The 24,474-nt window shown below is 38.9% G+C and overlaps 1 protein-coding gene across 1 annotated transcript in view; it reads left to right on the plus strand.

Moving 5' to 3' along the window:
- SNTN (sentan, cilia apical structure protein) overlaps positions 1-24,474 on the plus strand; it is a 38,870-nt gene that overhangs the window by 12,386 nt on the left and 2,010 nt on the right. The window contains 3 exon segments of the mRNA XM_032290646.1: positions 14,540-14,682; positions 16,592-16,626; positions 21,920-22,059. Coding sequence (XP_032146537.1) covers positions 14,540-14,682; positions 16,592-16,626; positions 21,920-22,059 — 318 coding nt within the window.

A 24,474-nucleotide genomic window follows, 5' to 3' on the forward strand; every position in this document is an offset into this window, starting at 1 on the left:
TCATGATACGTGCTGAAAAGTTCAAGGAAACTTGCTGATGACTGCTTTCCTATGTCAAATCTCAGGAGAACATATTTTTGTTAAGGAAATTAAAATCCTCCAAATAGATTATTGAGTGTATTAATATCTCTGTTGGGCTCAAGTTAAGCTATTTTTGTTTTCAATTAGTTTATCTCTACTTGTATCTGTCCAATTTCAAACATGCCACAAGGAAGACATATTGCCAGCTGTTCTGAGTTTTAAAAGTACAATTTCATCAACACAATATCTATTTTTTAAACCCGATATGAACATTATGGCAGAAATGAGTTCCAAAATAGAGCAAAACAAAAGCTCTAAAAAAATAAATCTTGCTGGTATTCTGGGAATCCAGATCTCTCCAGGTTAAATCACATTCTCTTCAACACAATAGCACCAATAAAAATTTATAGCATACTGTATTTTACTTTTTCAGTACAGATTAGTGTCAAACTCTGACACCCGCACAGAAAAAGCTTCTACTGGGTTTAAAAAATCATGAGCTAGAGACATAAACTGAGAAAAATAAAGGTCTGAGTGAAGGCAGGGCACTCCAGTTCCCCGGGGGAAGACAGGAGTAGATACAAACAGACATGCAACAGAGCAGCGAGGAAAGGCCTAACTGTTGGGTCAGAAGAGAGGGCAGCCAGCACCTCCACCAGGACAATAGTGAGAGCTCAAAAGACCTCCAGATATGGGGCTAAGCAGCGCTGCAACTTCTTCCACTCTCAGAGGCACAGAAATGGCTCATCAGAAATCAGGTAGTAGCGCCATGACCTTTGGAAGATGCTCAGTAGAGAGAGGAAGGGAAACCATCACTCCACCATGCCTCCGTTGGATACCTGGTTTTAGAGTTACAAATGCATGACTTCACTTATTCTGTGCCTTATCTGCTGAAGAAATTAAAACAATCTTGATTCTGTATGAAAACCACACATGTAATTTTCTTGAAAAAAAAAAAAAAAAAGGAAATTCAGGCTTTATAACTAATTTAGGCTATCATGATTATAACTGGAAGAACAGAGCTGGGCAGATGGGGTACAGGAAAAGGATGGAAATGTTTCACTATCTACCTCTTCATGTAGATAAAGCATATAAATGTGTTTTCTATTTCTCAAAAATTATGAGTTTGAGTGTATACAGTTAAACCTTTCAGATTACTCCCTACATGAGCTACCAGTACAGGAAAATGCAAGTGAGCATTTCTTCGTCAGGGTGAACCATTCCTTCCGTTTTTCAGTCAAACCTCTTTAAGCTGAGCTGAGCATTCTTGCTTAAACTCCACACTCTGTGGGCATTAAAATCCTAAATTAAGAACCCATGTTTTTCCAAAGAGATTCCAGACCCTCTTAGTGAGTGGTGGATTACCAACAGGAGCAAAGCCTAAAATCTTGTTTAATTGTCTGTCTTAATTGACAGGATAATAAGCATTGATTCTACAAATATAGGTGTGTTGGCTGTGTCACTGCAATTACACGGCATGTTTTATTCATGAGAGAGGCCCCAGACTGCTTTGGTTATCAACAGAACCAGTTTCTCCCTCTCAAATGAGCATCAGAAAGGTCTGCATAATGACAGTCACCAACAAAAAATTAAAGGTTCTTGCTTTTTTCCCATTATGTTGCAAGATAATTAAAGCTCAGACCAATAAAATGTTGAACATCTTTATTCAGAAATTTGATTTCCACTACATCAGACAGGCATTTAAATGCTTTGAGCCAGCTCCTGACAACTTTACTGGGTGGGCCAATGATAAAGACATAGTCTTTCCAAGTTGTTGTTTTGCCAATACCCAACCAAAGACAAGGAATGGGCCTGGCAAGTGGACCCTCTGCTTTGTGACTGCTGGCTCCGGGTAGCACACCCAAAAGAGCTGTTTTATTGAAAAGAGACAAACCAATAAAAAACAGTGTTATGTAAAATATGTAACATGAGAGGGTCTACTTCTGGTATGTACTATTTCCATAAAGCCTGACTCCTCATCCTTATGGGTAGGCTGGCTGTCCACATAGAAGTTCTTTCTTTTTATTTCAATCTTTATTTTAGATTCAGGGGGTGCATGTGCATGTTCATTACATGAGTATATTGCCTGATGCTGTGATCCATCCCATCACCCAGGCAGCAAGCATAGTACCCAATAGGTAGTTTTTCAACTCATGCCCTCTTCCTCCTTTCCCCACCTCGAGTAGTCCCTAGTATCTATTGTTCCCATCTTTATGTTCATAAGTACCCAATGGTTAGCTCCCACTTATAAAAGAGAACATAGCATAGGATTTTAATAGCAAGGCCTCATTATAAAGACAAGGCAACCCAGTCAGATCATTATGAGACAGCAAGAGCATTGGATATGCAGAAAGGGGTTGGCAGAATGTGGATATAAAACTTATTAGAGGGAGAGAGGATAGATAGATAGATAGATAGATAGATAGATAGACAGACAGACAGACAGATAGATAGATAGATAGACAGACAGACAGACAGACAGACAAATAAATAGACAGACAGACATAAGGACCTGACTATAGAGTATGTGAAGACAGCTGGGACAGTGAAAGAAATGCAAAGCAGTTCCATAAATGTGGGTACTGTTATTGGCAAAGAAGCAGGATAGGTCTGCTTAAGTTATGTGATCACGTCAGAAAACATGCTCTTGAGCAAGTTCCTTAACCTCTCTGAGCCTGTTCATGAACATTTGGCAAGTATTGAAATAAGCAAATATTTACAAAAATTATATAGGGACTTTTTTTTCCAGGAAGATGGAGTAAACATATTTTCTCTATTCCTCCTAAAAAGTACATCAAAAGCTCCTGGATATTATATATAAAATAAACCTAAGTCTACAAGGTGGAAAAAAGGAGACAGACTGCTAGGGACCTCAGGATGCAAATAACTTCATAGCAGTGAGTTCCCTGGGGTTTTTTTTTCCCCCCTCATATAACCCCTGGGTGGGTGCTGGGGAAGCCAGCCACCAGAAACACCAATGGGCACAGACAAAAAAAAAAAAAAAAGCCTTAACAAAAGTTTGCTCTCTCTAATCAAAGGAACAGGAGGTGGATGGCCTATAAGATAGAAAACTTTTACAAGATAAGTACTCCACCACAGCTAAACAACTTTACAAACAGCTGTGCTTCACTCCCACCACACCAGCAAAGATCAACTGATGAGCCTAGACTTTCAACCTCTACAAGCTGTGAAGAAAGCCCTCAACCATCACATCAGAGTGCTGCCAAAGAAAGCTAAGGAGGAGGCCAGGACATTTATCCTCCAACCATAGCCCCAAGTCTTCCCACCCACCATGGTGTCTGATGATACCATGACATGAGAGGAGGCCTAGTGGAGAGACGGGACTTTCTCCCCAACCTAGCAGTAATGAGGCAACCCCAGCAGTGACAGCAATGGGGGCCCCTTGGGGAGCAGTAACAAGGCACTCCTATGCCTCTCAACCAAGAAAACATCAACGGAGGAATAGGAGGAAGCCAAGACTCTTACTCCCAAGCAGAAGTAACAAGTCCCCACTAAGACATCTACCTGTACCTGGCAATAAAGAAGTGGCACCCTGTTCATTTCCTTGCTGAGAAAGTACAGAGGAGCCTTGTTAAAATAGAAGGTTTATATAAGATTAGAAGTCTCATAATAACCAAAATATCCAGGTTTCAATTTTTAAAAATCACCCATCATATCAAGAACCAGAAACATTTCAAACTGAATGAAAAGACATCAAGAGATACCAACACCAAGATGACGAAGATGTGAGAATTATCTGACACAGATTTTAGAGAATCATAGTAAAAAAAAAGTTCGCATACTTAAAATCACTTTTAAAAATGGAGAATCTCAGTAAAGAAACAGAAGCTATAAAGAAGCAAATGGAAATCTTAGAACTGAAAAATACAATAACTGAAAATTTTCCTCAACGGCAGCATTAAGAGAGCAGAGAAAAGAATCAGCAAACTTTAAGATAAAACAACATACATGATGCAATCTAAGCAATAGGGAGAAAATAAACTTTAAAAAATTAACAGAGCCTTAAGTTCCTATGAGACTATACCAAAAGATCTAACATTCATGTTATCAAAGCGATGGAAGGAAAGGGGAAAAGAAGGTGAAGGACTGAGAAGTACAAGAAGAAATAATAACTGGAGACTTCCTATATTTGGAAAAAATATAAATCTATAGATTCAAGAAGCTGAGTGAACTCCAAACTGGGGGAGACATCCACACTGAGACATATTATACTCGCATGCTAAAAACTAAAGACAATTTTAAAAAATTGGAAGCAGTGTGAGAGGAACAGCATATTACCCATAGGGCAAAAACAGTTAGAATGTCACTGGATTTCTCATCAGAAACCACAGAGGTCAGGAGGAAATGGAACCTTTTTCAAGTACTGAAAGAAAACAATTATTACCCCCTAATCTTATATCCAGTGATAACAACCTTCAAGAATGAAGTGGAAATGCAGACATTCCTGGAGAAAGTAAAACTAAAAGAATTTGTTACCAGCTGACATGGTTTGGCTCTGTGTCCCCATTCCAAATCTCATCTCAAATTGTCATCCCCACGTGTCAAGGGAGAGGCCTGGTGGGAGGTGACTGGATCATGGGGACAGTTTCCCCATGCTGTTTTCATGACAGTGAGTGAGTTCTCACAAGATTTGATGTTTTTATAAGTGGCAGTTTTACTTGCTTTCTTCTCTCTCCCCTGAAGCCTTGTGAAGAACATGTCTGCTTCCACTTCTGCCATGATTGTGTAAGTTTCCTAAGGCCTCCCCACCAAGCAGAACTGAGTCAATTAAACCTCCTTTGTTTATAAATTACCCAGTCTCATGTAGTATCTTTGTAACAGTGTGAAAACAGACTAATACACAGACAGACCCACGCTAACAGAATGATTAAAGGACATTATCTAAGCTATGAAAGAAGGAATTGTGAATATCAGGACAAAAAAAAGAACACAATAAGGAAGACTATGGCTAATTACAGTAGACTTTCCTTCCCTTCCTATACAATTTTAATTCACTTCCTATGAAACTCCCCCTAAGGTTTTTTTTTTTTTTTTTTTTTTTTTCAACTTTTAAGTTCAGGGGTACAAGTGCAGGTTTGTTACATAGGTAAACTTGTGTCATGGGGGTTTGTTGTACAGATTATTTAATCATCCTAGGTGATTAATTAAATAGGTAATAAGTACTAGGATTAATACTAGGTATTCTCATCATTTAGCTCAACATTTAACTACCACTTATAAATGAGAACATGCAGTATTTGGTTTTCTGTTCCTGAATTAGTTTGCTAAGGGTAATGGCTACCAGCTCCATTTATGTTCCTACAAAGGACATAATCTCATTCATTTTTATGGCTGCATAGTATTCCATGGTGTATATGTTTTACATTTTCTTTATATAGTATCTTTGACAAACCTAACAAAAGCAATCAATGGAAAAAAGAATCCCTACTCAATAAATAGTGCTGGGATAACTGGCTAACCATATGCAGAAGATTGAAACTGAACCCCATTCTTACACAATATACAAAAAGTAATTTCAGATGGGTTAAAGACATAAATGTAAAACTCAAAACTGTAAAAATCCTGAAAGACAACCTAAGCAATGTCATTCAAGCATAGTCATGAGCAAAGATTTCATAATGAAGGGTTTTTTCTTTAAATAGACATAGACAAGATTATTCTAAATGTATATGGAAAGACAAAAGAATTGGCATAGCTAAAACAGTTTTGAAACAAAAGAAATGAAGTAGGAGGAACTGGACTGTCCAGTTACAAAACTTACACAACACAGTTACAAAAACTATGCAGTAAATTGGAGGGGCAGACATGAAGATCAACAGAACAGAATTAAGAAACTCAAAATAGACCCACACAAAAAGGCTAAACTAATTTTTAAAAAATATCCAAAAATAATTGAACAGAGAAAGGGTAGCCTTTACAACAAATAGTCCTAGAGCTATTGGACATGCATTAAAAAATTTCTAAGTAAGTCTCACATCTTTTAACAAAAATCAAAATGAATAACAGATTTGAATGTAAAATGTAAAAACTATAAAATTTCTAGAAAATAGATTGGAGAAATCTTCAAGATTTAGAGCTACACAAAGAATTCTTAGACTTGACAGCAGAGGATGGCCCATAAAAGGAAAATTAGATCTCAACAAAATTCAAAATTTTTGCTTTGTGAAAGAGTACCATAAGAGGATGCAAAGACAGGCTATACAGTGAGAGAAATAGCTACAAATCACATATCTGGCAAAGAAGGAACTAGAACATAAAAAGAACTTTGAAAACTCAACAGTAAAAAAATTTTTAAATTCTATTAGAAAATGAGCAAAACGTGAAATAATCTTATCACTGAAAAAATCTACAAATGGCAAATAAACACACAAAAGATGTTCAGTATTTTTAGTAATTAGAGAAATGCATATTAAAACCAAAGTGAAATATCACTGCATAGCTATCAGAATAATTAAAATAGAAAATAACACCACCACCAAATGTAGGCAAAGATTCCAGGAAGTTGAATCACTCATATATTGCTAGTGGTGAGGTAAAGTGACACAACCAATCTGGAAAAGTTGATGGTAGTTTCTTACAAAGCTACATGTACAACTACCATACAACCCAATAATTGCACTTCTGAGCATTTGTCTCAGAGAAATGAAAACCAAAGTTCACACAAAAGCCTTACATTAATATTTGTAGATTCATAATAACTTAAAACTGGTAACAAGAGGTTCTTCAATGGGTTAGTCAAATAGTGGTGCATACATGCTATGGAACTCTACCCAGCAACAACAAATAACAAATGTGCAACAGCCTACGTGAATCTCCAGAGAATTCTGTGAATAAAAAATATCCAACCCCAAAAGTTACGTATTGCATGATTCCATCTATATAACATTGTTGAAATAACACAGTCATAGAAATGGAGAACAAATTAGTGGTTGCCAGAGTTTAAGGAGAAGTAAGGGTGGGAAAGAAGGGTTAACATGAGGCATACTGCTATTTTTCTTTTTTTTTTTTGAGACAGAGTTTCACACTTGTCACCCAGGCTGGAGTACAATGGTATGATCTCAGCTCACCGCAACTTCCAACTCCTGAGTTCAAGCGATTCTCTTGCCTCAACCTCCTAAAGTAGCTGGGATTACAGGCACTTGCTACCATGCCCAGCTATTTTTTTTTTTTTTTTTATTTTTTGTAGAGACGAGGTTTCACCATGTTGGCCAGGTTGGTCTTGAACTCCTGACCTCAGTTGATCCACCTGCCTCGGCCTCCCAAAGTGCTAGGATTACAGGCATGAGCCACCATGCCCAGCCCTGGCATACTACCTCTTGACTGTATCAATGTCAATGTCTTGGTCATAATATTTAAGAAGATTTTATCATTGGGGAAACTGAGTAAAGGGTATATGGGATATCTGCATTAATTTTTGCAACTGCAAGTGAATCTATAATTATCTCAAAATTTTTAAAAACTTTAAATTATATACCACATTTGCTGAAAAATCCTAGTGACAGCAGTGGTTAGAAGAGTGATTAGCGTATTATTATCATTATTATTTGGAACCAGAGAGATATACATTTTTGCCTTTCTCTACATCTTTATTGTCTACAAAGTTAGTCCCCCAGATACTCTCATGCTTGCCCCCATCTCTTCTTTAGGTCTTCAGTCAATAATCATGTCAGGAGACCTTCCTTGCCCAACCTGTTTAAAATTGCAGACTTCCCCATCCCCCACCAGGATTGTATATTCCCCATCCAGACTCACTTTTGTTTTCTCTTTAGCACTCATTGCCTCTAATATATTCTATATTTTGTTTATTAATCTTGCCCCTGTGTCTTCCTACTAGAATGTATGCTGTAAAAGGACAGGGATCCTGGTCAGTGTTGTCTCAGCATTGCATTTCTCATTGCTATTAATAGGGTTGGACCCATAGTAAGCACTCAATAAATATGTATTTAGTGAATGAATTGCTAAAATTAATTTCTGTATATTGTGACAGGGTCCTCAAATGTAGTTGAGTAACTGATACTTATTTTTCATGTTATTATGAGAACTAAATGAGATGTTCAAAACATAACTTTCTCAGAATATACGAAGAATTTCTACAACTCAAAAGCAAAAAAAATAAACAATGTGATTTTTTCTAAATGGGTAAAAGACTTGAATAGACATTTCTCCAAAGAAGATATACAAATAGCCAAACAGTACTTGAAAAGATGCTCTACATCACTAATCATTAGGGGAAAAAAAAAAAAAAAAAAAGCACGACAATGAGATACCATCTCATTAGGATGGCTATAATCAAAACAAAGCAAAACCTAAAAGAACTATTGTCACAAATGTGGAGAAATCAGAACCCTTGTGTCCTGCTGGTGGGAATGTTTTAACTGTGTAAACAATATGGTGGTTCCTTCAAAAATTAAAATTACCATTGTCATATGATTCAGCAATTTCACTCCTAAGTATATATCCAAAAGAATTGAAAGCAGGAACTCAAATAGGTATTGGTACACACGTGTTCATAGAAGTATTATTTATATATGCAAAAGGTGGGGGCAACCCACGTGTCCATTGATGGATGAATGGATAAACAAAATGTGACATATACATTTATACATGCACTGGGCCTTAAAAAGAAAGACAATTCTGACACATGCTACAGCACAGATAAACCTTGAGGATAAAGCCAGTTACCAAAAGGGCATTACTCTATGTTTTCATTTACAGTAGGTCCTAAAATACTCAAATTCACAGAGACAGAAAGAAGAATGTTGGTTGCCAGGGGCTAGAAGGAGGGAGAATGGAGTTAGTGTTAAACACAAAATTTTAGTTTGCAAGATGAAAAGAATTCTAAAGATGAATGGCAGTAATGGTTACATAACAGTGTTAACATACTCAATGCTGCTGAGCTGTACACATGAAAAATGTTAATGCTGATAAATTTTATGTTATGCATATTATACACCAACTTTTCAAAAATTAAAAAGAAATCAAAAACTTGCACTATATCAATAATGCATTAGAGACCCAACAAATGGTCAATTATGGGAAGAGGATATAAAATTTATATCAGAATGACCTTGTGTTTCGTGCACATAGTTGTGGCTAAATGAAGATTTAGTTGCGTAATTAGCTCTCATTGTCATTTTGCACCAGCTTCCCACCTTGGCGAGGGCGATCAAGTGAGAAGGGAGTGGCAGAGAAGGGTGGTGCCAGTTGCTGCACTATTGCTTCAATCTAAATGTGAGACTGTGATTGCTTGGCTACGTAAGATACTGTCTCAGCAGATATGAAAGTAAGTTTCTGGTTTTTTCTACTGCAGAAAAAGCAAAGAACTGGCTATAGAACAGAATTAAATTAGACCTTTAAAAACATCAATACAAATCACCCAAATGCCCTGAGCCCAACTTTGTAGTTTACTTGACTGAGTTTATGGCAACAAAATTAAAGAGTTCGACAAAGTTATTCCTACCAAGATTCCACTGGAAAGGAAAGGAGTACATTTACTAATAGAATTGAGGACATATTTAGTTGGAAAAGCAAGTTCCTGTGACTAACTTTTGCCTTGTGGAAAAAAGGGTGGGATTCAAAGACGAGACCAGATCGCTAGTGGGCAGTGAGCAGAGCTGCACTTTCCCCTTGGCTGGGGAACCACAGTGTCATTTGGTAGTGACCTCAATCTGGGTTGATTCCAGCTTTCTTAACTTTATTCTTATATGAATTCACATGGAAAAGTTTTAATAAACATTACTGAAGTAAATTGTGTTTACGTATGGATACATCCATGTGACCACCTCCCAGATCAAAATATAAAACATTTTCGTTATGCCAGAAAGTCCTCCTGTGCTACTTTGCAATTGATGTTCCTTCCAGAGGTAACCAGTATTTTAACTTTTGCCATTATAAATTAGTTTTTATTTTTCCTAAACTTTATTTAAAATAGGATCATACAACATATTCCTTTTTGTGCCTGGCTTCTTTACTCAGGATAATGGTTTCACAGTTTATTCATGTTGTTGTATGTACTTGTAGTTTGTTCTTTTTTATTGCTGAGTAGTGTTCCAAAAAAAGATAACCACACAGCCGGTAAGCATATGACAAGGTACTCATTTGTTGTTAGGAAATGCAAATTAAAACCACACTGTAATGCCAGAATGAATAGAGTTTAAAAGGGCTGGCAATGCCAAATGTTGGTGAAGATGTGAGTAACTGGAGTCTTATACATTATTGCATTACTGGCAGAAGTGTAAAATGGAACACTCCTTTGGAAAACTTTGTTTCTGAGAAAATTAAACAGAATCCAACAGTTCCATTTCTAGATATATATGCAAAAGAAATGAGTGATTAGGTACACAAAAACACATGTAGAAAGATGTCCATAGAACCTTTATTCATAATGATTCAACACTGAAAATAAACCCAATAAATATCATCAGAAGAATGGATACATACGCTATGATATACTCAAATTAATATTTTTTGAAGGTCTACTACGAGCAAAACACGCCCCTCACCCTTGGCATCTCTTCCTTTAGTGGGCATGACACCCTCTCCTTGGGGATTCCATTTCATTGTCAGATTCCTTTGAAAGCAGGGAGAGAGCAGGGACACTAGATATTAATATGTCCCGGCACCAGACACAAGCCCAACTTCCCCAGTGGCTATCACACTCTAGGTTCTAGGTCACACTGTACTCAACAAATGTCCAATTACTTAAACATTTCATGATGCTAGACCCTGAGCAGAAGATACAAAAATGATTAAGCCATGATCCTTGATGAAAAGATAGTGATTAACAGGTTGATTCTTGGACTCAGAGAGACCTGTGCTTGAATTCCAAGTCTTAGTAGCCATGTGTTCCTGGGCAAGCCCAGGTCTCCTAATCTGTATAAGGCATCTGTACAACACAAACAATCATGATAGTGCCCACCAAAAAATCGTCCTGAGAATTTAATGAGAGGATACATGTGAACAATGTCCGGCGCACAGGAGGTTTTAAATCAATGCTGTTTATTACTATTATTGTTACTATTATTAACGTTCTCAATCTAGTGAGGAGAGAAGGTAAATAATAACTAAGTATAAACATAAAGCAATGATAAGAGATGTCAAATAAATGTAAAACATGTTTCAAGGATATTTAGGGGAGAAGAGGCTAATTTGAGCTAGAAAAATTCTGATGAGTTCTCATGAGACCAACAGAGAATTATGATTTGTCAGCTTAGGAAACAAGAGCTGTGGCTTTAATTTTCATGATCAAAGAGAGCAGTAAGAGGTAAAATGATGTAATATAAATAGCATCAGGTTTGCAACCCTACAGCCTTAGGTTTGAATTGAGGCTTATCCATTAATTAGCCAGAGGATTTTGGACAAGTAATTTAACTCCTCTACACTTCATTTTCATCATTTGCAAATGATGACAATTCTTATTTCTAATGGTTATTGAGAATAAAAAGAAATATTTATCAAACATCTCACACAATATCAGTTACTCAATGCATAAATTTTAACAATTATGCATTGTTAAACAATATTCTATAAATATAACAATAATATAAACATATTAACTGACTATGAAACTAAGGGTCCATACACTATTTCTCTTAGAGTGAGGCTTGGGCGGGGGGGCAGTTCTTTCCAAAAAGTCAACATCATGACCAACCTGGTGGCATTTGCCTCCAACAATGACTCTTCAGAAGTTATAGCCACTTGGAGAACCTAGCAATCCTTTCAGCCAGGAAAATGCCCATAACATGAAAATTTTTGCATTCATTCCAGTGGTTCTGACACTCCCAGAAACACAATTCATGAAATTACTGTTTCCAGAACCCTCAATAAAGAATTTAGCCCCAGAAAAAAAAAAAAAAAAGCATAAGCCAAATCATCAAAGGCAAGTCTTTTAGGCTCTCACTCCAAATACCTGCTATTTGATTTTTACTGAATAGGAAGTAAGTTAGTGGACTCAAATATAAACAGCAAACCTGGTAAAAAACGCTTCTCTCTGTGATGGCATTTTTTTTTCTCACTCCAATAGTTTACCAAATTTCAAGCACCATTAATACTGTGCTAATCTGCTGCTGTCTGCAGCCTGCCGAGCCCACAGACAAGAGCCCCACTGTTGCAACCTTCAGGTCGGTGGTCTTGTGTGCTTGTCAATAAATCCACACATGGAGTCATTTGTCAAACCCCTGCTGCCATCAGCACATTTCCTTTCCCAAATGGATATCTACTCAGTACACTCAAACCCTGGTCTCACACTGCCAAAGGGCCAGGTTGACTGAGGGATTTTTAAAATAATGCTTTGCCCCCATAGTTTGATACTGTATGTAAACAGCCTGAATGTTTCATGAGATGAGATTTTGATGCAGGGGAAAAAAGGTGCATTTTCACTTGAAATGTCTGCAAAAACTGCTATATCTTCCTGAGAATGCCATCTTTAATTTAATCCTGACAGGAGGAAGATAATCAATAAATCTCAGATTCCCCACAGTTTGCTTCTATCATCTTTATCATCATCATTATCATCACCATGCTGTTTCTTGCCCATTTGTTCAACACTTCCTCCCATTCCATTCTCTGCCCTTGTCTAGGCCCCCAGAGGCTGATTCCTATAGACCCCACCTCCCAGGCTCCCTTAGTGCCATTTTCCTGATTGGCTTAGTCAACTGGAGGCATAGGCTGGAGACCAAAGCATAGGGTATTTCTTTGTCCTTCCTCCCTGCTTTGCTTGCATTTCTAAGAGTAGCTGCCTCCCTTTATTCACAGCTGCTGTCAAGTGAATCTGCTCCAAGAATTCAGCTCTCACTCAACTCTGTAATATTTGCTCTCCTTGCCCCTTAGAACTAAGGGTGGTAACAGCTTCCCACTGTTGCTAATCTCTGGATGCTGCAGCACCTCTGCATAGTTTCCTGACCTTGCTCACTGCATATCCATCTGTGAATGTCTCTGATATCATCATATTGAACATAATCTTCTCTATGACAGCTATTGATTTCTCCTCACTGTCCTGAGTGCCCCAAAACACAAACTCATCCAGCCTTGAAAGAAATTCCATGAGCAAAGTTTTTTACAGATGAGAAAGCCAACATTGCAGTTTTAAGGATCTTATTCCAAGTAACACAACTAGGGAGTGTCAGAGTCAAAATTAAACCCCAGCTCTTTCCACTCCAAAGCCTGTTTTTAACCACTGCCAACAACTCCGCAATGTAGTCAACATAAGTATCACTTAAAGTGTTTGTTGAAAATCCAGATTTTGGGAAACCTACTCAGACTTCCCTTCTGAGGAAGACATCTCTAAGGGTTTAACTTGAGCAGTGACATTGGCTCAGGATCATCATGTGACCCACAGGAGATAACTGCATGGGGTAACTGACAACCCACAGGGGGAACTGGCACTCAAACTCTGACCAGTATGGGCAACATCAATTAGTAAGGCCAATCAAACTCTCTCCTGCACCCCAAATTTGAATTTAAAATGCTGAGGAAATTAGTGAAGAGGTAGAGGGAGGAGAAAAAAGAAAACCCATAAAGAGAAGCAGGCAATGAGAAAGTGACACACATGGTCATCTGATGGTGGAGCAGTGACCAGTGAAGCAGCAATAAGGTAGCAGAGCCCTTAGAGCCTATTGTATCCTGAATAGTGATTTTTCTTAGCTTCTCTTGAGAATTCTAGCTCCTCTCACCCATCAGCTCACCAGTGACTCATGCAATTGTTTAACATGTCTTCCCTGAACCAAACTCATTCGCCTGAGCTGATACATCCTCTCATTTTTACAGAAAGTGCCCTAAGCTACCACAAGTGAAATAGTGTACCTATCGGCCTTCATGCATTTACTCTGTCCACCTCCCTAAACCCTTATTCACATTGAAGCTGGAGTCCTCTCGCAAAAATGTAAATTCAACTTCATTAACCTCCTTGCTTAAAATACACAAATGATTTCCTATTTTTTTGACATACAGAAAGAACCCCTACGGTGACCTACAAGTTCCTGCATGGCCTGGCCACCAAGTCTGCTCTTCAGCCTCAGCTTGAGACACACGCCCCCTCGATCTGATCTCTTCGGTTCAGTCACACTGGCCTTCTTTCAGTCCTTTCTGATCACCATATTCCCTCCCACTCATTCCTTCTGCCTACAATATTCATCCTTGCACCTAGTTAACGCCTACTCATCACCAAGCATCACTTCCCCAGGGATGCCTGACTGATGTCAATCTCATGGCATCTGCCTTGAATAGTATTGTTCACAGGTATAACTTTTTATGCAATTACTTGATTAATATCCGCCATTCCCACTAAACTTCTTGAGACCAGGCTCTACGTCTGATTTTGCTCACTGTTATTTCCTGAGCACTTTGTACAGTGCCTGGCTCACATAGGCATGAAAATATTTATTGAATGATTTGATGTCTACATACAATGCATTGTGGAAAATTTCTTCTATACATGCAACTGTATCATTGTCATGGAGTGAATGACAATAGTAACAGTGGGCAAGTGACTGTTGCTTAGGAAGGACTGACACAAAACAGAAGACAATACAGTCTTCAATACTGTATACACAGTACCCAGGACAAATCTCTCTACTTGGAAGGGGAGCCCAATCCTTCTGCAGCCCCAACCTCCACCTTAGCACCCAGGAAAATGCCCAAAAGGTCAGTGGCACTTGGCTGTCTTTTACTTTCACTTAAGTTTGCAGATATATTTCCAAAGAGTTTATGTCAACAGCTTTATAGCCAAGTTATTGGCAGTTTGATGCCTATTACCTACCCCAATCCAGCTTTAAATTCACTTGGAAAAACAAAGACAACAAACTTGCAACCTTGACTGCAAACTGAAAAGATGATGCAATTAACACAAATATCTTTTATTGCCTCTTGAGAAACATTTGTAAATCAAAATCTGTAATGACTTTAACTGTGTAGCATATTCTCTCAAATTATCCACGACAGAGAGAAATTGTTTTATATAATTCAAATGTGTAGTCAGGTTTAATAAATGAAAAATGTTCTTTCTCATATAATTTCATTTAGGAGACTGGCTTTAGTTCCAAAAACCTTCTGTGGACACCCAGCAAGTGCTAGATGCTCTGCAAGGCAAGGGGAAGGAGACATGGAGATGAACTGCATAGCTCTTGTTTCTCAATTATGGCAATAGAAAGAAATTTATGTCATGTTACAAGTGCACATTGTGCAAAATGAAACATCCTTCATTTTATAAAGGAAATAATAATGGTGCAGAGGTTGCAGAAGAGCAGGAGGTGCTCACCGAGAAGATCATAAAGGGTTCAAGGTAACACAGAGTCCAGCTTTGTAATGTTACAAGTGAAAAAACTGAGGACTCCCAAAGACAATGATCCCTCAAATAGTTAATGCCAAAACCAGATCCTGAACCTGAAAGTTCCTTTTAAGGAATTGTCTAAGATATTACCAAATTCTGTTATTCTTACTGGCTTTCTCAAAAAAACACTCCAGCCATTAGGGGTTGAAAAATCAAGCAAACTTTGATTTCCTGTTAATAAGGGAGCAAGACACAACTTCCTGCCTCCAATCTGGCCCCTTTTCAATCTACTTCTGATATAGTCATGAAATAATTTCCTAAAATGCAAATCTGATCACATGATTCCCCTTGCCCTTAGGATAATAACTGGTGTCCTTAATAAAGCCTCCAAGATTCCACATGCCTTGGCCCTGCCTGGCCCTTGAACACTATCTCCTTCTTTCTCTAGGTTCCACGCACACTATACCTCCTCTGGTTCTTCAATCATACCGTGATGTCTGCCACATCAGGCCTCAGCACATAAGCTCCCTCTGCATGGAAGACTCTTCCTGATGTATTATGCTCAGGTAGAATGCCATTACCCTGACTGTAGACTAGGTTAGTGCCTCTTTGCCTCTCTATGTGCTCTGCCATCACTTTTTATCAAGTTACCTGCCTAGTAACTGTCTTCTTTTCTAGACTAAGCCCCAAGAGGGTAGGAATGTCTCTATCACTCATGCATCCCACACCTCAGCATAATGCCCAGGCTCTTAGTCAGGAAGGCTAAGTTGCTGGAATAAAAAAGATTTCAAATTCTGAGCATTTTACAGAACACAAAGTTCTTTTTTCTTTGTCATGTGATGCTCCAGAGTGGGGGTTCCGGGTCTGTGGCAGTTTTACACTATGCAGTCACGTGAGACACAGGCTGATCAGCATGTAGCTTCTAAAGTCTTCCTGATAATTTCCACCTTAGTCAGCTCGAACGGGAAAGAGAATGGAGGAGCTTATGTGGGAGGTGTTCACTTCTCTTCTCCTCCTTTTCAACTGTAGGAACTTAGCCACGTGGCTGCATAACTATAAGGAAGACTGAAATATGTAGGCTAGCTGGCCAGCCATGTGCAGGCATTTCTTTACTAGGTGGCAAGGGAAGAAAAGATTTTGGAAAACAGATGGCTGCTCCACTAAAATGGTCAGAGAATATTTACCAAAAGAAATAATTTTAAATCATTGTATTCCTCTGCTTTACATTCTCATATCAATACCCCAACTCCCAGAATCATTATGTTTCTTTCATTTTGTTGGCAGCATTTCAATATCCAAACAACTGGCTTCAATAAAAGGTAAGGCACAGAAGACTGAGATGCATATTTTTCTCCTCTACCAAGATGGCATGCCAAGTATTAAAAAAAATAATGGGACATCAAAGAATGCCAGAGATACAAGGGAACTTTTGAATAAATCATCAAACATGCATGATGTTCTTTTTAAAGATGTGGGAACTGAGGTCCAGGAGTAAGAATTAGCTTGCCTATACTTATACAGCTCATTAAAGACCGAGCTGAGATGAGACCATGGATCCCCTGACTCCTAATTCAGTGTTCTTCCCACCATATCCAGTTGTGTCTCCACGGGCAGCATCCTCAGAATGTCTAGAGTAGGACCAGGAGTATCTGACTCATGAATGTTCATTGCAACTCAGGATGCAATCAATCCCCAATTGCCTCTGTTGACTGAGTGGAAACAGAGTGGCCACCTCTCAAAGTGTAAATATTTGCCCTTGGAATTCAATTGCATAGCTAAAATAACTTTAGGACTAGCAACATTGCCATGGAAATAACAACATAAGAAAAAAATGCTCATATACTTGGATCATTATTTTGTTAAAAAATGTAAGACTTCACATGTTTACAGAATAACAAGTACAGCTGGACATTACTATTACTACATTGTAGATTTTTTCCTCCTAGATGGCTAGCCAAACTCTCCAAAAGAGACTCTGTACTTTTATTTAACTAAATCTCCATCTTTATGGAACTATTTTTATATTATTACAACAAAGAAGACCTGTGATTTATGTTTCAACAATTTACACAATTTCAGGCACTTTTGAGACTTGTCCCATCTAACATAACTTCTCCTTCTGGGAGCTTGAGATGGTAACTCTGTCAACCCCACTGCACACCCACCCCTGCCCACGTACACACCATTCCTAGCACCAGACTCCTTACATCGGACCACTGAACCACATTTATTCCTATGCCTTAAAAAAAATCACAGGATAAATATGACTCATCTCCCCAGAATGTATTTTATTTAGTGGGAAGGAATTCTAAATGTTATTCATCGAAATCAGACATGGATAGGTCATGCTATAGAAGTCAATACAAACCTACATTTTCTCGCTGGCTATTTGGGCCTATGCCCCTGATCTCATGAGACTTAGGAATGCAGGGTGATTACATATTTGCCTCTAACACCCAGGGTATTTTTCCAGTGGGAAAATTTGAGAAGTACTGGGAAAATTACTGGCATAAAGCATAGACAGCAGGGACCTAGTTTTCAGTTCTGACATATATTACCTATGTGAGCTTGAGCAAACAACCCCTCTCCTGTAGGTCTTCACATCACTCACGAAAACAGCTGATATCGGGACAAGTTGTAAAATGAGGTGATTCTTACATCTTGCTGTATTGAGACTGGTATTTCTATGACACCATTCAATTTGAACTGATAGTGAAGGAATTAGGAGATTTAGTGTTCCACATTCCAGAGCAGGTAAGAAAAAGAGGCAGAAAATTGTTCTGAAGTTCAAATCAGCGCTATTTAACGCATGTATACTGAGGCCGACAAGACGCCAGGGCCTGGGAATGAATGCAAAGATAAACAAGAGGCAGTAACTGGATGCAGTAATTGTCCACAAAGAAGATAAACTCCAACGTGGTGTACAGTATAGTAGCCACCAGCCACATGTAGATACTGAGCACTTGAAATTTGGTTAATTTTAATTGAGATGTGTAAGACTTAAGAGACTTAGTAGGGAAAAATATAAACTATCTCAATAATTTATTTATATTGATGACATGTTGAAATGAAAATATTTTACTATATTGGCTTCAATCAAATGGATTATTAAAATTAACTTGTATCTGTTTCTTTTTATTTCTTTAATGTGGCTATGTATCAGAAATTTTAAAATTATGATTGTGGCTCAAATTATTTTTGGTAGGGAGGGAAGCACTGATGTAGAAGATAGTTTAGACAGAGTGTTTCAGTGTGAAGATTATGAAAGGTCAGGTTTAAGAATTATAGAAGCACAAAGGAAGGACATGTAGCACCATCTGGGGGTTTGGGAAAGAGTCCTGCAAAATACGCTTCCTGAAAAAACAGCACCTAGAGGCAATGTGCATCTTGGAGTGAAACCAGAGGGGTTGTGTGACTTTGAGCAAGCCGTTATACTTAGCCTCTCAGTATCTCTGTTTCATCGATAGAGTGGGGTTGATACTAAGACCTACCTCGTCCGACTAACATCTGAATGTAGTGAGTGGAATCATGTGCATTCATCCCATGGAGGAGTGGCTGGCACATAGAGTGTGAGTTGTATATTATTGCCCACCAGAACACAAGCTCCAAAAAGTCAGGGTTTGCTCTTTTGATGTTGCTTGCTGCTCTACACCCCAGAACTATCACAGAGCCTGGTAACAAATACTTGCCAATAAATGCTTGTTGAATGGATAGAGTATGTAGGGACTACACACAGTTCAGTATTATTGAAGCACAGACAGTGAGCTAGGGAATAACAAAGAGGGCAGCAGAAACCAGCCTGGCTTAATGCCCTTCCCTGAAACCCCCTTCCGGAGGCAAGAGAACCAGTAAAAGATGCCAAAAGAGAAACAGCAGTCTCTTGTGTTTTCAGTTGCACTTAGCCCTTTACAATATGCTTTTACATACCAGTTCCCAACTCTGCAAGGCAGACAGTGAAAGAATTAAGTGGCAACATGCTCAGTTTATTAAGGGAAGAATCCAACCATAAAAACAGGAAACTAAAAAGCCTCACAAAATATCATCAGTGTTATTAGAATAACCAGAGTTCCTTGTTATCTTTTATTTTTAATATTTTCTATCTCTGTTTTTACCATGGGCATATGCTATTTTATAGTCAGGGGAAAGGCATGCTGGTTTTTAAAAGAAATGGAGGAAAGAATGGGAAGTTGGCTAGACCAGATGGAGTTCCCATTCAGAGTGCAGTCAGACCTGAACTTCATCAGAAGGATGAAAAATGTCTGGATTCCACAATCAGCATGGGGTGACTTTGTAAGAAGATACTCCTCAGTGGCTGATCTTTCTACAGACTTTGAAGTCAAAGATTCCAAATACTTTCATTGCCACTTCTTAGCAATGTTACCTTTTTTTAACCAAATATATAACCTGGGCACTGCTCAGAGATACAATAAAAACTGAGAAGACCCACACACTCCCTCCTTTCACCCATTTGTCTTAACTCTTGTCCCTCCTCCTCACCTTTAACTGAAAAATTAGATGCTTAAAATGCTTTAATGTCTTCTCTTTCCACTTTGAAGAAAATCCTGATTCCTTTATATGTGGCCTGGAAGTCCTGCATGATCTAGCTTTTGCCTACACACCCTACACACACCCACCCAGCCCCTAGACCCTAGTCGCAGCTATCTTCCTTCAGAAATCTGCCAAATATGACAGTTTTCTTCTGACCTGAGCCTTCACATATCTGGCTTCCCGAGCCTGGAATGTTCAGCAAATTCCTAATCTTATCCTGATCCTCACCCTTTTCATGGCTGGCTCCTCCTCATCCTATAATTCTTAGCTTAAATATTAGTCTACTCATGGAGGCCTTCCAGACCACCTGTCTAAGTAGTTTTCTTTCCAGACCTACTCTGTAATTATTTTCCTGTCTCTATACCTTCCTTGCCTCATACATCACAAGTTGTAAACAAAGCTGATGTCGCTTGCTGCTCTACACCCCAGGACTATGGGGACAAACAACATAAAAAATAAGTAAATGAGTATACATATACAATACTCTTGATTATTATTGATTTCTTCACTAGATTATAAGATCTATGAGAGCAGAGACCACATCTGGGTTTTTTTAATTTAAAAAAAAATAGAGACAAGGGTCTTGCTATGTTGACCACGCTAGTCTCAAACTCCTGGCCTCAAGTGATAGTCCCATCTCAGCCTCCCAAAGTGCTGGGATCACAGCATGAGACACTGTGCCTGGCCACATATGGTTTTGTCCCCTCTGTGTGCTGAGTACCTTAGGGAAATACCAGGCACGTAGTAAGCGTTCAATACTAAAATCATATTATTCTGACTGAACCTCATTCTTTGAACCTGTAATTATTGCACATTTCCTGGGCTGAAAACTGGGAGATTTTGTTTTTATTTTCTTCTTATTCACTCATTCAACAGCATTTATTAGCACCTACAATGTAGCAGACATTTGTGCTGGACACTGGGAATAAGAAAAAGGGTCTGATCCCTGGCCCATGGAGACTGCTTTCTAGTTAAGGAAAGGACAGATGAACATGTAATACCTGTAAAGTGTTGTAAGTTCTACACTAGGGGACATACTAGTGAATAAAAGAACACAGAGCATACAAATATTCTTCATGGTACCTTGTACATTTCCCTGTGTTCACTGCAACACGCTACAAAGGAATAAATTAGCATTGCCCTATCAACTAGCTTACCTGAGAGAAATCAGCTGGGAGATCACTCTGTTTTAGGCCACAAGTCAAAGAGAACCCTTAACCATCATTATATCAAAGAGCTTGCTTTGCAATTCATTCTCCTTTATCATACTGACATGAAGTGATGCTGTGTCTGACACAGAATATAAATTCCACAAGAGCAGAATTTCATTCTATTCAGTGAGGTATCCCTAATACCAGGGACTGAGCCTCATCCATAGTAGGTGCTCTATCAATATTTGTTGAATAACTGGGTGAAATCACAGATCAGAAAACCAAAGCATAGAGAGGTGAGGGACTCTTTTAAGGTCACATGGCAACCAGGTGGTAAATCTCATTTCTTTTTTTTTTTTTTTTTTTTGAGACGGAGTTTCACTCATGTTACCCAGGCTGGAGTGCAATGGCGCGATCTCAACTCACCGCAACCTCCACCTCCTGGGTTCAGGCAATTCTCCTGCCTCAGCCTCCTGAGTAGCTGGGATTACAGGCACGCACCACCATGCCCAGCTAATTTTTTGTATTTTTAGTAGAGACGGGGTTTCACCATGTTGACCAGGATGGCCTCGATCTCTTGACCTCGTGATCCACCCGCCTCGGCCTCCCAAAGTGCTGGGATTACAGGCTTGAGCCACCGCGCCCGGCCGCTTCATTTCTAACTCTACTAATTCTAATTGCTATTAAGGGAACTTTTGTTCTCCACTGTTTAAAGATGGAGGATCAGAAACTCCCACATCCTCCATTGCTTAAAGATACAGGATCAGAAACTCCCACATCCTGCTCCCAGATAGGAGGCAAAGGGCCAATATTTGGAAGGTTCCCTACAGTTCCCTTGAAAGACACAACAGCAGGTCTGGGGAAGGGTTACTTCTAACTCAGGATACTTTGTTGTACATTTCTTCTCTCCTAGCTCTGAGGAAGTGCTCAGATCTGGAAAAAGCCATTGCCACCACTACTCTGATTTTCAGAAACTCTTCTGACTCTGATGGTAAACTTGAAAAAGCTGCTGCCAAAAATTTGCTGCAAACCCAATTTAGGAATTTCACAGAGGTGAGAGAATTAACTTCTGTAAAGAAAGAGGAATCCTCACGGCTGACCCAACAAGCAAATAACTCCAGCTCCAGGCCCCTGTCATGCTGTCTTAGGCAACGAATGTTTATTGAACACTTGCCTTATGCCAGTCAGTGAGCTATACTGGAGATAATGCAGTGAAGAAGACAGCAATCCAGCAGGGGAAAGAAACATGCTAAAAAAGTAATTAGAAATAGTCAAATGATGTGAAAGAGTAGAACATTCAGTGAGAGTAAAATGAGGAACTATACTGAGGTAGGTAGTCAAAGACCGGCTCCTGGAAAACCAAGGTAAAGCTGAGATCTGAAGAGTGAGGTACCTAGGCAAGGGGAAGTGAGAATGATGGCATTCCAAGCAGAGATCTGGAGGGCCGATGGTGAGAAAAGATGGGAAGGTAAGTGGGAAGTGGTTAGAGGTGAGGCTGGGGAGGTGAGGAGAAGCCAAATCTTACAGAAGCATAGTCCAAGGGCAAGAGGAAGCCAGGAATAGTTTCTAAGTCCAGGTCTAAGAAATCACACCAGCTGTAGTACAGAGAACAGACTGGGGTTGGGGGTAGAATAGGAAAAAACGGAGTAACTAACTGTGGGGAAGTAATCCAAGAGAAAGATAGTGATGGCTTAGACTACGGCGGTGAAGATGGAGAGAAGCAGACAAATAGAAGAGACGTTTAGGAGATGGAATGAACAAGATCCGACAGTTGACTGTGAGCGTTTAAGGACAGAAAAGCAAATGATGACAACCCAATTTGTGACTTATGAAAGGAATGGTGGTGTTCCCATTCCTACAGAAGAAAATGACTAAAGAATAAGCAGATTTGAGGTGGGATGTGGGTAGGGAGGAGATGATGAGTTCCATTAGGATGTGTCAATGTTAAGATGTCCATGAAATATTTAAGAGGAGAAACAGACAACAACAGGATAGATGAGTTCAAAGGTTAGAATAGAGATCTCTGTTCAAAATATAGAAATAATAGTCAGCACTATATAATCAGTCACTAGCTTTAAGGGAGTAACCTGACTCACTTAAGGGTGTATTCCTCAAACTTCAGTCATTGAATACCGTATTCACTATTTTCCCCGCATCTGCCTATAGCCTGTGTTATCATTTGCTTTGAATTTTCCTTCATGTTTTCTCTCCACTTAAGTAAATTTTTATAAGGACACTTTATCATTATTCTTAATGTAAATTCAGTGGGTGAGAGTAAAAGATAATAATGAAAAAAGAAATCAATGACTATCACTTCTTAATATTTGTTCTTACATCACCTAAAATGGCATACATTCTATCATGAGTATATGTTCATACTTTGGAAAATCCCAGCCTAGGGAAAATGTGTAAGAGGAAAAGAGGGCCTCATACCAGCCTAAACTATCAATATTTATTGATAGGTAGAGCAAGAAAGCACATAGAGGTAGTCTCTAAGTGCCTATGTCTGTTCTCAAATATTGAAAAGATAATATTCTATTTATGCACACATATACATACATACACACCTATAAATGGTTTTAGTGCACTACAGTTATACAAGATGTATAACTGGGAGGAGCTGGGTCAAGGGTACAGCTTCCTGTGAGTGGGTGATTATTTCAAAAGGGAAAGAATATAGTATGATACACAGATAAATGAATGAAAAGAAATGTTAATTAGGGTTAGCTATTTTGAGTAGGGAGGTAAAAGCTTACAGTCACAGTCTTCTTTTTAAATTTACTTTTTCTAAATGTTCTATATTAAACATGTATTTTTCTGAAATTTTTTTTTAGAAAAGCTACTTTTTCTGGCAGAAATATCAGACAGAATTTACCAAGAGATAACAACTTTTGGTGAGTCTTTAAAGAAAGGACAGATAAATAAATGCTATACCATTTGCCTTCATCCAAGGCCAAAAGAAATGGGGCCCATATGCCAGATAGAGGCCCATTACCTGGTAGCCTGGCAAATCCTCAGCGAGCTTTCAACAGATATGAAAATGAAGAACTAGTGGATGCACCATCTTCATGTAATTCATCACCCCTCTCAGAACAGCAGGGGAAAAAGAATGAAAAACCAATGATTAGGGAAGACATCTTCAGCCTCGTAGCTCTCAGTGTAGGCTAAACCCTAGAAGTACAGTCAATTCCTGGATCTCTCTAGCAGCAGGCACACCCAGGCCTCAGTGTAATCCTGCTATCTGCTCAAGAGGAAAGCAGAGCTGTATTTCAGGGACTTGAGGGGACAGTTCATCCCAGGGCATTCTCTACAATGTCTGTCAGAATGCTGCCTTGGCCCAATCACCCCACTTCGTGAGACCCCCCTAGGACAGGTGCATGCACGTGAGTTAATGGCAAAGCTATGGAGCCAATTTCATTCCTAACTGGGCTTTTCTCTCAATACCCATGTGGTGTCCCCTGATAAACT

This window comes from Sapajus apella, unplaced genomic scaffold, assembly GCF_009761245.1.
Source record: "Sapajus apella isolate SASKATOON/1434 unplaced genomic scaffold, GSC_monkey_1.0 scaffold23, whole genome shotgun sequence".
In the NCBI taxonomy this organism is placed as follows: Eukaryota; Metazoa; Chordata; class Mammalia; order Primates; family Cebidae; genus Sapajus; species Sapajus apella.